The 13,991-nt window shown below is 37.7% G+C and overlaps 1 protein-coding gene across 4 annotated transcripts in view; it reads left to right on the plus strand.

Moving 5' to 3' along the window:
• The window catches only part of KLHL2 (kelch like family member 2), a 54,078-nt gene that overhangs the window by 22,584 nt on the left and 17,503 nt on the right, over positions 1 to 13,991 (plus strand). For all 4 annotated transcript variants that reach the window (XR_009418278.1, XM_059469876.1, XM_059469877.1 and 1 more), the window contains one exon: positions 11,514 to 11,676. Coding sequence is in view for 3 of the 4 variants with exons in the window: in XM_059469876.1 (XP_059325859.1) it covers positions 11,514 to 11,676 (163 nt within the window). In the remaining variant the exon portion in view is untranslated. The remainder of the gene's footprint in view (positions 1 to 11,513; positions 11,677 to 13,991) is intronic.

A 13,991-nucleotide genomic window follows, 5' to 3' on the forward strand; every position in this document is an offset into this window, starting at 1 on the left:
CAATTGCTGTGTCTATACAGCCGTAGCTGTGGTCAAGGCAGAGGGAAAAATGGTGGCAGGACCACCAGAACCAGGAGAAGCAGATGTTGCACAGATATGGCAAATACTCTCTCCTGAGGTATTCACATTTTTATGTTCCTGCCTTTTTTTTCTTTCCCTTCTGCAGATATCTTACTGCTATTTCTCTCTGTCCTCCAAATGATGCTTTTTAATTTTTTTTTTTTTGCCATCTGAATGGGGATCCAAGAACTTTTTTCATAAAGCAAATTGAGTAGGCAGAAGGGTATGAGCCTTGTAAGAATGAAAAGATGAACCTGAATGGACATTTGAGCTGTTGTACACTGGCTTTGGTTGCCAGAGAGAAGTACATAAGGGAGAAACAGAACTAGGAATGAGCACCAGAAAGAAAATTAATCTAAAATGTGGATCAAAAGGTATGAGGAGTGAATTGAAATTGTCCCAAGACTGTAAAAGACTGTCTTGGACTATCAAGTGCCAGTGTGTGTAGGAGGCAGAGAGTCATGCTTTTTCCAGAGAGAGATTGTTGTCTTGCGGACTGAATCACAGATTTCCCCTGTCTCAAAATCTCTGTACCTTCAGAAGATGTTTGGGTGTTCTGTTTTTTTGTTTTGTTTTTTCGGTTTTTTTTTTTTTTTTTTTTTTTTTTTTTTTTTTTTTTTTTTTTTTGTGGGAGGGAGAATGTGGGTTGAGGTTTATGAAACCACTTGTTTCTGCTTATTTGGAAGAGACTTGTGGGCAAAGGCGGTGAAGAGGCTTGTAGCTTGGCTATGTCAGCATGGTCTAAGCAGGAGCCAAGGAATGAATCAGAAACTCTTGGAGGAGGTGATGGGGTGAGAGAGAAGTGGGGTTGAGGCAGGAGTGTGTTACAGAAGAGATACTGATCTGTAATCCTGCACTTCAGAAGCATGTGATTCTGATTACTGTGGGAGGTGAATGGGAAGTCACCGAGGGATTTAAACAGGCATGTTTAATTTAAATGATAAAAAGAATAAAACACTTTTACTCAGCACTTCAGCTCTAAATATAACATCTATTCATTTCCTGCATATTGTTTCTTAAATGAGTGATTTAGGAGAGCGTGTGGGCTGCCAGAGCCATGCACGAGAAAGGTGCCAAAAACTAATTAAGGTAGAAAGTCCCAGTTACGCCAACAGACTGTGCAAGGTGTGTCCTCTTACACATCAAGGATAGGCTTAGAGAGAGGGTCAAATGATGAAGTGCAAAACCAAATGAATAAAAACATCCAATCACTAGAGCAAATAGGATTTTATAGACATATTTGTAAAAATAATCCCTGCATACCCACAGAAAAGAAACTTTTGAAGAGAGGTGGCTGAGACTGTATGAAAATGTTATGGTCTGTAACTGGCTATTCCTTGGAATTTCAGCTCATGTTTTAGTAAATCACAATGTCATTAGTGATCCTGAGCCTTATAGAGATTATCAAGGATATGTTTTTTGTTAGTGGCAGGTGAGATAAGGAAAGTTCAAACTTCTCATATGTTTCAGAATTCTATTCATGAGTTGTGCATAGCTACTAAAAACCTTCTGTAATTCTTAGAGTGGTCCAGAAATAACCATATCAAAGGCTTTTGAGAGCCAAGTTAGTTATAGTCCCTCCTAAATTGTCACATGATGAGCAATAAATAGATCAAAAATTCCTAGGGAGGAAAGGAACAAATAGGAATAAATAGTCGGGTTTTGCTGTATCAAAGTGATTGTAATGTGTCACAGGCTTCCAAAAGACCTATTTCCTTTAGTCTTGGAAAGCAGGTAACAAAATCTGTAGGTAATGAACTGGTTTAAGTATTTTTTCAAGATCAGACAAAAATAGAAAATCTCACTGCTTTCTAGCTAAGCTAGATGTCAGGCTATCATGATCACAGACCAAAATTAATGTTGGAAAGTGTAAAGTAATGCATGGAGAGAAAAAAATTGAATTACTCCTACATATTGCTATGTTTTACATTAACATTAACAGCTTTTCCTAGTATAGAATAACATACTGAAGTCACCTTAGAAAAACTTCTGCTATTGTAAAATAGTGTCTTTAAATCTGAGCATAAAAAATGGCACATCTGTATGTCACTGTAGAAATCTGCATTATCACCTGGAACACTGTTGGATGGTCTAAAATATGACAGGAATAGCATGCTTTGGGGAAAGGCTTAAAGCCATTAAAGGCATGGAAAAGCTGTCATTTGAGAGAGGAAGGGAATTCGGGCCTTTTCTAGGTTGACTGTGAGTTGACTAAAATAGGACTCTTATTTTTCTTCCGATGTCTATTTGTTTCAAAGACTCTACGTACACTTGTAAAGGGTAAAAGGGTGAGTTACTAATTTATGCTGAAAGATAACAAGCTTTTCTTTAGAGTAACTAAAGAGAAGTGCACAAAAACATATATGTACATCCATGGAGTTGTTGGTATGTTTGAGGTGAGTGAGTGTCTAAATGAATAGAACATTGCTGCAATTGCATGAGTGCATTAGGGTACCAAGGTGAGCAGTGCTGCTTTCTATCTGTGCTGGTTGGTGTGAAAATAATTACCTGTGAAGCCTGGAAATGATACCTGTGTTACCATTAGATAGAAGGTGTTTCAAAGCATTATCAAAGCAAAGATTAGATAGTGTTTCAAAGCAGGTATTTTCACCTCTTAAGGTTTACCTCCCTAGTTAGGTGAGACTATATGAGGTCCAGATCTGGGTTGAGTTGACCTGTTCTAATCATCTCCATCCTAGGTTTCCTTTTCCTCAGAAGAGGGGAAGACAGGGGAAGGGATGGTGCTGGTGGAAGCAGAGCAGTGCTGTGAAGCTTCATTTCAGTAAATACCGGGTTTAACCACATACTGGGGAAGGATGGAGGACATAACAAATTCTGTCTCAAACCAGATGCAAAAATTGCTTCCAGTGTGACCCAGAGATGAGGAGATCCTTAGCTGGTTGTAGCAGAGCTAGACAAAGGCAAAAATGTTGCCATTTCCTTCTGTAGAAGGAAACTGAGATTTCTCTTTTCTCTCGTGCAGTTGATTAGGGAGAAGTGTTTTTTCTTTTTAGAAGGTCTGGATTTTACTTGTTATATAAATATTCTTCTGGAAAACTGTGAAGTTCTACACTAGCCTGGAAGATATTTTTAACTCCTTGTTTTATGGTCCACTTGGGATTGGGATTCCATTGAGCAGAATTACAGCAACAAGCTCTAAGTATGGTATGGCCTAAAAGAGTTTACAGACTTGAATAGACTCTTTGTCCAGAGAATTTTTGGCTGCCCCATCCCTGGAAGTGTTTAAGGCCGGGTTGGATGGGGCTCTGTGCAACTGGGTCTAATAGAAGGTGTCCCTGCCTGTAGCAGGGGTGTTGGAACTGGGTGATCTTAAAGGTCCCTCTCAACCCAGGCCATTCTATAATTTTTAAAAAAAGAAAAAAAAAAGGAAAAAAAAAAAGAGTATCAGATATGATGACCATTGGGTAAATCAGAAGTAATCAGTATTGACATCACAAGTTTTGTGATCCCAAAACCTGATGCCTTCATCTTTCCTTGCTAGGATGTGGTTGCCCTTTAGCTAAACATTAATAATGGAGGTGTATAAACTGCCTTCTCAGACTGACAGTTTGTACGACTTTTCTGTGTCTTGAAAATCATCCCACTGCTAGGCAATGCTAGAGGTGCTTCTAGTCAAGTTGGATGAAAGCAGCTACTTTTGTCTCAGCTACAACTTTTGCTGTAGGCATCAATGTCTCTATTTCTTTGTATGGCCATAAAGCTACCTGTGGCAAAACCTGAAAAGTAGCCTACGCCAACTTAAAGTGCAGAGGTCATTTGCTCAAATGAATGCATGTGTGCTTGTCCACCTCCTTGTAAAATTCAAGGTGCTTATTATGAGTAAATGAAGTCACTTAAAGAGACTGCACAGTTGACCGCTCTTACCTGCAGGTAGGTTCAGGACATGCTGCAACATGTAAGATGGAAGATGCATAAAGGCTTCCTTGAAAATGTTTCTGTTTTCTTGATATTGGTTGTGCTTCAAATGGTGAAATGTACATACTAAATGTGCATCTGCAAAGAAAAATCAAATGGGAAGCTGTAGATGCTATTTACTTTGGGAATTTTGGCTCTACATACCTGAATTTTTAAAGCACAACATCTAGATTAAAGCATTTATGAAATTTGTCACTAAGCCTAATGCTTTTTTTCCGAGGAAATCCTCTGTGACATTTCTAGAATGCAATTACGGTCTGTTGTTGGAAACTGAGTGATAAGTAAAAGATTATCTTAATAAACTACAAAAACATAATTATGGTAAAAGCTTGAAGTAATCAAATGTGTTTTGAGTCCATTTACTGCATATTAGATGTTAATCTTGACGTAATTTTTGTATTGAAGATAAGCACCATGCACAGAAATAATTTCTACTTCATGCTATTTCTGTTGTCCTTAGTTCTTGGTTTTGTATTACTTTAAGACTTGGTAGTATATATCTTCTGTACCAGAGAATGAAATAATAGAGCAAGCAAATATTCGCAATCTACTATCCCAGTTATGCTGCTGTTTGCTTCCTGCCCAGGTTTAGGATTTTGCAAATGGCTTTTCAAGCCCTCTCTTTTAAATTGTCAGAAAATGCTCAGTTATACTAGGGGAACAAATCTTGTTTGTCACAAGTCATTCTGTAACATACAAAAACCCCCAGCAAACCAACAATTCCTTCCTTCCCCTCTCCCACCTCATCAAATGTTTTTTGTATACTTCAGGAAACAGCAAATGAACAGTTTTAGTTTCTTGTCAACCCTTCGCATCTCCAGTTTCAGGCAATCCTTTGAAGACGTTTCTATCGTAGCAATATTTGGTACACCCCAAGTGTCAGTGGGGTGTGGGCTGAGGCTGGTGTGGTGCTGGAGGCTGAGCTGCTGCAGCTCAGTGCCGTGGCAGAAGCTCCCTGAAAGCTCCGAGCACCAGCTGATGCAGCGATTCTTTATGTGGGTCAGCCTTTACAGGAAGAAAGCAAACCATGCAGTGTGAGTTATGTTATCCTGCCTACTTAATCTTTTCAGCTTCTTCTAATCCTTCTGCAGGGTAGCTATGTATATGATTTGACTGCATAGCACTTCTGGTGCTGTAATTAAAGAACAAATTGTCCAGTTCCTGAATGACACAATATCAGAAGTAGCTTTGTTCAGACTTGACTTAGTCTAGTTTAAATTATGCTGTCCCTAAGAAAATACGATGGTGTTTTTATGCAGCTGTGTAATCTTCTAAACACTGAATTAATTAAAGTATGATGAAGGATTCTGAGCTTTCATTTTAGATTACTTACTATACACATATTTAAATTCAGTGGCCAAACTTCAAATCAAGAACTTTGTTCCTATAAAATCAAAATGTCTGCAATTTTTTTCACTGAAAGCAAAATGTAAAACTTTAAAATTTTTTTAGGTTCATTATGTTTTACTCCAAGTGAGAGAATGTTTCATTTCTATTACCAGTACACATACTGGTAATATGTGAGAAGAGAAGAAAAGGATATGAAAGGTGGAGCTTCTGCCTATTAACAAAAATAACCATCAGACTAGGAAATCAATCTGTCTCTTTTGTGTGAAAGCTTATGCCAAAATGTGCTTTCGTGTGGTGGTTAAAGCACTGTTCTGGAAGAGAAGATGTAGGAGAACCCTGAAGCCAAGCAAGACTGCATGATTCTCCCTTGTAGACTAGATGGATATCCCTCAGTATAGTGTATTACTTAAATAAGTGGCTCTTCTGTAATTTCTTTTGCTTCATAAATCTTGTTTCTGCACTTCAGCAACCACTAACTGGATCCTAAATCCCTCCCAAAACTTCCACAACTACCCCTTTCAAAAAAAACCCCAAGAAAACAACAGAAAATCCACCTCTGTGCTAATGTTTTTATTAATAACTAGTAGTTCATTCAGACTCATCTTTTAAGGTGCTGTCTCTTCAAAAGCTGCTTTTTGAGCAAATTACTTCCTATCAATTGCATGTCATTAACTGAAGTGGACTCTTAAGTACAGATTATGATGCAAGTTAAAAAGCAGATATGTAAAACACTTAGTTCTTCCTTATCCTTCATTTGAATCTGTCACAATGATTTCCAAGCTGGGAGCTGCTTAGTATTTTTTAGATCATGTCAATAATTTAAAATACTGTACTTTCATGATTATTCAATCATTTTCTACTGAAGTGGTGCTCTACCAATTTGTATCTAGTACAAGGGGAATGTGAGGGAATGGGACTGTTTTGGGATCTGATTCCCTCCTGTGATACTATGAAACTGCCACCTGCACCTGATTTTTATTTGCATAGGGCTCATTAAGCTAAAGGAAAAATTAATACATCCATGTCTTCATTGTGCAATAGCCTTGAGGATGTTAAGGTATCCAGAAGGTATACTTCATAGGCTTCATGATATCATGTTCTAAACTTGCAGCTCATGCATGTCTTTAATTCCAGTGCAACCTCTTATTTTAGTATTTTAACACTGGAACACTGTGCTTAACATGCACATGTTGTTCAGACAGAAATTCAAGCAGGGCTGAATTTTCCAAAATTGAAACTTCCACATTTTATCCCACAGATGCCTTAAAATATTTGTGTCTATTTTAGTGTTTTTGTATGCATACTCCCAAATAGCATAATTTCAATGCTGTGCTGAATGATTTCACTAGAATTTAGATTACACTTCAGTTACAAACCACAGTTTTAATTACAGCACAGATGCATGTAGATGAGAATAAAAAAATAAGATCATTTGGGTTATATTTAACCACTATGTTAATTTCCTTCTTCCCCGTGCTATGATAATGTAAACAGCAAATGAAGGAGCTTAGTATGCTGAAATGGTTATTTAAAACTTAAAAATAAATGTTAAACCTTAATCTGTTTCCTCAAGATTTCTTTATTACAGGCAATAACATAACTGCTGTTCTCTGAAATTTATTTAATTTTAATATTGTAACTGAAAATATTCAATATCTGTGATTAGCAGGGAGGTAACTTGCTCTTCTGTGAGCTTCTATGTTGTATTGTAGTGTGTTTGGATTCTCATGCATCTGCTTTCCTCGATTAGTGTCTTTCCTAATGTCTCAGATCTGTTTTCTTTCCTCTCCATGCAATAAAGTATGGAATTTTTCTATTTTAGACACCACATTATTCAATTCTCTTGGCATACACTGCTCTGATTTTTATTGGCTTATTTGCCTGAAAAGTGCTTCAGTGTTCTGAGAAATTTTAGGTTTGTTTATATTGTGGGATCTTGTTTTCAAAACCTGCAATGTGATCTGTCACTATTTTCCTATTGACATTATACTTATCTTAAACTGGTTTTGAATTTGAGCTAATATTCCTGGCAGAAATGTTAAGATGATTACAAGAAATTTGAAAGCAGTAAAGAAAATATTGTCTTAAGCATCTTCATGTCAGGTGTCACAACATGGTCTGTCTAGGAGAACCCCATGGTACAAAAAGGAATGCAGACAGGACAGCTTGGATTGATATAAAATTACTGGATCAAATTGATTTAAATTAAACGGCAGAAAGCTTTAATCAATTTAAATTTTACTTTTTATTGAGCTTTGTAAAAGCATGTTGAGAGGCCTGTTCCCTGAATTTTTAATATCTCCCGGGAAGGGAGATTCTGCAGCTGTTTGGTACAACCTGTTCTGGGGCTTAATCTGCCTCACTTTAGGAATACCCAGCAAAATGCAACACAAAACAGAAAAAGCAACCTAACTCCTTTTTTTTCCAGTCAGATTTTCCTATGTTCATACTTTTCCTTGTTTCCTTCTGTGGCTATGCATCTTCAAGAACACTCTGGCTCAATCTTCTATACCCTCACAATAAGTAGCTGTGGACTGTGATAAGGTCTCCCTTTTTTTCTTTTATGGCTGCACAAACTCAGTTTTCTTAGCTTTTCCTTGTAATACTACATGCTCCAGCCCTCTGATCATCCTGGTGGCTCCTTCCACTGGACTTGTTCCCCCATTCTCAACCAGCAGGGCAGCCACTGAAACCTTGTGTGTTGAAGGAGTGGTACCAGTCAAGGGGCCGTGCCTGTCAGGTCGTCTAGCAGCCCTCAGGTGGGATGAGCAGCCTTGTCTGGTATGGAGGCACTCCAGGGCAGCTGCTCTGACCAGCTTCTCCTGGATCGTCCTTGAGGGATATTTAATGATTGCCATGAAATTTGCTGTTTTGAAGATACTTGGTACTACATAGCGTTATGTTTTGATTTAGTAGAGACATCCTGCAATATGCTGAAATCACAACACAAGCATGACACAGCACTTGAAATATACATTTGGATCACTATGCAAAAGCGATTCCCATTTCTGATCTACATATGCCCACTGTCAGGATGAAGGGCGTCTCCAGTTCACCAGGAAGAAATATGTGGGCTAAAGCCTTCTCAAGCCTATGGCTCTCTTGAGAGCTCCTTCTGTTGCTTTTTAGATTTTACACTTTTCATGGGACTGAGCTGTGTCACATACGTACTTCTCCCCCTGCTGGCCTGGCTCTGCTGGGGGAGACCTTACCTGTAATTATTTTAGAAAAGGCTGTTTGCATAACCTCATTACTTACTGGTACAGCCATATACCTAAAGGAGAAGTCATCCTGCAGTCCCCTTTATGTGGAAATAAATTTGACTTTATGCCACTAGATGCTCATTCTTGTATTTCTTCCTTGAGTTCATCACCCGTGCCCATCTCCTCTGAGCCTTCTTTCCTTGTGGAGGTTTGCTCATCACTCAGGCAGTCTGTATCTCTTTGGGACTGTTGTAAATGTGTTCCTGGTGAGCTGGTGGGCCTGTGAGCACCTGGAGAGGTGCCTGCCTGTTCCAGCTGCTCCACACCTCCAAGCTCAACACAGGTTTCAGTCACGTGAGGTGAATGTGTCCAGCTGCACAAAGATGAACAGAGTTGTAATGCTGTCAGGAAAAAACTGGAGAGAGAAAAGCTGCAGGCATCATTAGTACCCTCAGCCCCTGACATACCCCTTGCAGGTATCTGAAGGACCACAAGAAAGGGCAGCAGCCTCATTTACAGCTTGTGATTTAATTGAGTTGTGAAGGGCTTGAATTTACTGCAGTGAAAACATGGACCCATGTTCCAGGCTTAAGTAGATCCCTCTTGACCCTGCAGGTGACATTGCAGGAGGATTTTAAAACAAATACTTGCACCTGGTCACAGTCCTTTTTTTCTCAGTGGGGTTGGAAAGATGTATTTGGCATGATGGGTGCTCAGAGCTTTGGGAATAGACATGTCGCTGCAGGAAGGAGAACCAAAAGGAAATAACCAGGCAAGAGTCTTCACAGGCTCGTAAGGGTTAAATCATTTGCTCTAGGAAATCTAGCAGTCATTCTGAGATTCATCACCACAATTTTGACACAAAGAAAGAGAATACCTAATTTCTAATTTGCCATTAGTAGTAATAATCTGTTCAGTTTTCTTTGATTATAAAAAAATTAGCCACATTGAGAATATATTTTCATAGAACATATTTTCAAGAAACCGGAGATTTTTTTTTCCCACCCCTGCATTTCTTGCAGTACAAAGCAGTATGCGCATTACAGTATTTTTGATCTTTAAAGGAAAGTTATGATACCCTCTGCTGGCTATTTTTGGAACAGATCTGAGCTATAACTGACCAGTTTAGAGTCAGCAGCAATTAAACTTAATCTGTACTGCAGTTTTAATGTAGTATTTTTTATTTTCTTTTTTTTTCTGATGGATTTGTGAGGAGTTTGGGCTGCTTTGGTATTTCTTCCCTCTTTAGTTCTGTCCCTGGCTTCAGCAGAGTAAATCTGACTGTGATGGAACTGTATTTTTGAATGCAGGTTGTTATGGCTTTCAGACCAACACTTCTATAGGTACAAATGAAAATAGCTAGATGTTATCACAGCTCTTGTTGCCTAGTAACCAAAGCCCAATGTGTAATTCAACGAGATAAATTTGATGCACTTTTCTTCTCTTTTCCTTTTTAGCAGCAGAATGTAAAATACATTTAGCCTTGAATGTTTTGTTTTGTGATAATTAAAATGTATTGAAATCTCTAAGTTTGCAAGCTCAGTTACAGTAATCTCAGAACTGAAGTAAATTTCCCATAATGAAGAATAATCTGGTTCTTGTAACATTCCTTTACTGTTCATATAGGTATGCCAGGGTAACTGTGAATACAAATATTAAATTATTTTCTCCATGCCATTCTCAAACTTTACATTTCCATTTTGTATTCTTATTTGATGATGGTTTTACAGAATTTTCTACTGGATCCATTTATGCAGTCAAGGAATGTTCTCAGAATTATTTTCTCAACTATACTGATAATGTGCCTAAAATTATCTAAGACTGTCCTTGAATTAGTTACTGAATTTGTGATCAGGTATGAAATGTTTGCTTCATTGGGGCAAACTGTGTAAATAAATACTTGTAGTAGATTTCTGGCATTGATTTTTTCTATGTAAGTTAATGATTATATCTTATCATAGAATTAACAGCAAATGAATTTATCTACTCACTGTTATAACTAATCATACTGTGTTCTGATAATATAAATTGTATTAGTGATATTATCTTAGCATTTATATAAACATATGCCAGAATAAAACTATTTCACTGTACTCTTTCAACCTTGTAATGAATAACCTTTAAGCTTACTAGAGTTGTTTGGAATTGTGTAACACTGACTTTTATCATTATTACATCTTTTCCACTTACTTTGTTAGACTTACTAAATATTTTCAAGAATTATCTAAGATTTAAACTAATTTTTAAGTATTTTGCTTAGTAATAGTCTATCTGAGTGCAATCACATTTGTGCCTTTTCTTAATTTCTCCTTCATTAACAGTTGATATTCAAACCAAACTCTTGTTAAATGTGTGATCCTTTATTTTTCCTGTCTATATTGATTGCCAGACAATCTTGAATTATTATTCTTCTAAGATGGTCAGAGACTTCTGGGGAAGTCTGAATTCTGTCCTTACTGGAATCTCTTGCATAAAGATGCTTATATTTGATGGTGACAAAAAAAAAAATTGTAGTGTCCACTGCTTGCATGCAAATAAGATTTACATATTCTGTCATGGTCTAGAAAACTTTCTTTTAAAAATATCCAACACTGAAGGCTTGGACTAGAAAACTTTCTTTTAAAAATACCCAACTGAATGCTTGGAAATGAGATGTAATTATGAAATGCTGGGAAATGCAGGAAGGGAACTTGTGAATGAATATTGGGAAGAGTTTAAATAAAGTGTGAGTTACAGTTTGTGGAACGAGTTCCCCAGTGAACACAGTGGTAGAGATGTTGCTTGTTATTCTAAATGGTATCTGTAGGGAGGTAAATCATGCTCCTGCTGAGTTTTAACTTCCTCAGTTGCAGAATGCTGAAATCTTCCTCTTTATTTTGGTCTTGGTTTTTTAATATTCACAATACTCTTGTATAACATCAGAATTGAATTGGGACATTAACCAGCTCTTGCTTCTCCTTTCAGGTACTGCTCCCAGCAGCTGGTCTCTTGCAACTGCAGGATGTGAAGAGGACTTGCTGTGAATTTTTGGAATCTCAGCTTCATCCTATCAACTGCCTGGGGATTCGTGCTTTTGCTGACATGCATGCATGCACAGATCTCCTGAGCAAGGCCAACACATATGCAGGCAAGTTCTCAATGCTGGAGCACACATTGATGTGTGTCAGTGTGGGTGGGCTCCAGAGGAACCTGAGTTTTATCCAGGGCATTGCAGACATGTATCTCCTGATGAAAACTGCATTTGATCTGAATGCCTTCAAGAGAAAGAAAGTGTGCTGGCTGGCCCACAGTTGTATTTAAGTTGAATGGGGCAGCATTTTCTCAGACTATTCTGACTCTGCAGGGTCCAAGCCATTTCTAATCCAGAAAGAATCTAGCTTCCTGTTTAAAATCCTGCAACGTCACTGAGGGGAGGAAATCGGGAAAGAAGAATTAAAATTCTGACAACTACCATAAGTCAAAGTATGTAGGAAGCACATGGGGGAAGAAATAAGAAAAAGGCATTGGGAAGAGGGGTAGCCCCTGCACTGCACTAGAGAAGAAGCAAGAAATGTAATGTTGGGTATTATGCAATCAACTTATCTTCTGAAAATCCTACTCATCTAGCCAAAGACCTGAAATTTCTTTCTCTAAAGGGTACCTATAGTCTCATCCACTTGAATCTTGTATTTCATCTGTCTCTCCAGCTCTCCTATTTTCATGCTTGGTACTAACCTTATCTTTCCTCTGTAACCAAACCACCTTCCAATTCTGTCAAATTCCCCCCAAAAGCTTTCCTTATTGTCATCATATTCTTGGAGTACTGCTGGCCTGTATGACAGGCTGCCAGCTCAACTCCTACTGTGTATTTGCTGTGTCTGTGGGGTGGATTTTAAAGCAATGCACAGTCTGTTCTTACTCTTGAGATAAATATGCTGTGTATAGTCAGAATGCATAGTCAGGTCCATTCTTTGCTCTGGTTTCTTCCTAGCACTGTCGGGCTTAGATCAAAAGCAATAGAAAAAAAAGAATTAAAAATTAAATGTCCTGATAAGGCTGTAGAAAAAAATACGTATGACTGCATTGCTTTTCATAACTTTCCTTAAATGCACAGTGACCAATTAGCATAATTAAAAATTAGTACAGAGTTAAAATTGAATATTTCCCTGAAATAGAGCACTAAGTGCTTCAACTCAGGTTGCAATAATAGGCTTTTTATTGCCTTGAATAAATTTAGAGCTCAGAAAGGCAAGGACTTTGATGAATGCTTTCAGTTGTCTTCATTCCTAGAAATGCTGATTTGTGGTATAGATTTTTTTAACTCACAGGAGATTATAGTATTTCTATCAAGAATGATTGATATATCAATTAAAAAAATTCAAAAGCTTTTCAGGTTGTTTTTGAAAGTACGAGCTTTTGTAATGCCTGCCTTACTTGTGAAGTTGTGGTGTGCACATGACTGAATGACTTTGTGGTTTTTCTATTTAGACATCTATGCAAAAGGTTTTAATTAAATCCTTTTGTCTTTGAGTAATACACTATTAAATCCAAAAAGCTATTACATGTTTTTGAAATAGGAAGCAAGACATGCATTTATTAACTAGAGTTAACGTTCAGATATTCAATATTTTAGGGAACACATTTTGATACAGCTGTTACTTAAGTTTGAGTTTTAAATTATTTTTTCTAGCTTCTGTTCTGACTGGCCCTTAGTTACTTCTAAACTAAACCTCTAAGCTACTTAAGTTACTTCTGAACAATCTTTGTTCTGTTTAGTAGTTGAAGCTAATATTTGTATAGATTACTTTCTAGAAATAAAGATTCTAAGACCCTGGCAAGACCTTGAGTGCAGTATTGGTTAAACGTGTTTTGAGAGCACAGGAATTGTGTCCACCTGTTAACTCTTCTTCCCTGGGTCACTTTGTTCAGGCATCCTTTGCTGTGCACAGAGACTGTCTGCAAGCAGAGCACAGACAAGTGAAAAGAGGAGGGAAGTTGGGACATGCAGGATACTAGACTGAGCACCAGAATGCTCAGTACTCCTGATAAAATAATCCAGGGAAGAAGCGTTGGCCTTCATTTCTCCTTGGAACTGGCTCATCATCAGTCTTGCTGAATTTCTGTCTGCTGGCTCCCTGATTTCATTTCATACAGTTCTACACCTTTTCAGGTCAATGTTTTTGCTCTTGAATTTTCAGGCTACTTACTGCCTTTATCTCAACCATCATAGCTTCTTTTTTCCCCTGTTCTTATCTCAAATGGCTCTTTGTACTTTGTCACAGCTTTCTTACATATGAAAAAAAAATTCTCAAAAGTCTGAGCCAAAAATACATGGCTGTGCCATTTCAGAGTTAAGCTTTGTATCACAGGCAGCTTAACTCCCAGAGCACGCATTTTGGGATTAAGACTCCAGAAATTAGAATGAGTACAGAAAAGGATTATTAGATTGAAAAAAGTAGTGAA

Source organism: Ammospiza nelsoni, chromosome 4 (genome assembly GCF_027579445.1).
Source record: "Ammospiza nelsoni isolate bAmmNel1 chromosome 4, bAmmNel1.pri, whole genome shotgun sequence".
Lineage (NCBI taxonomy): Eukaryota > Metazoa > Chordata > Aves > Passeriformes > Passerellidae > Ammospiza > Ammospiza nelsoni.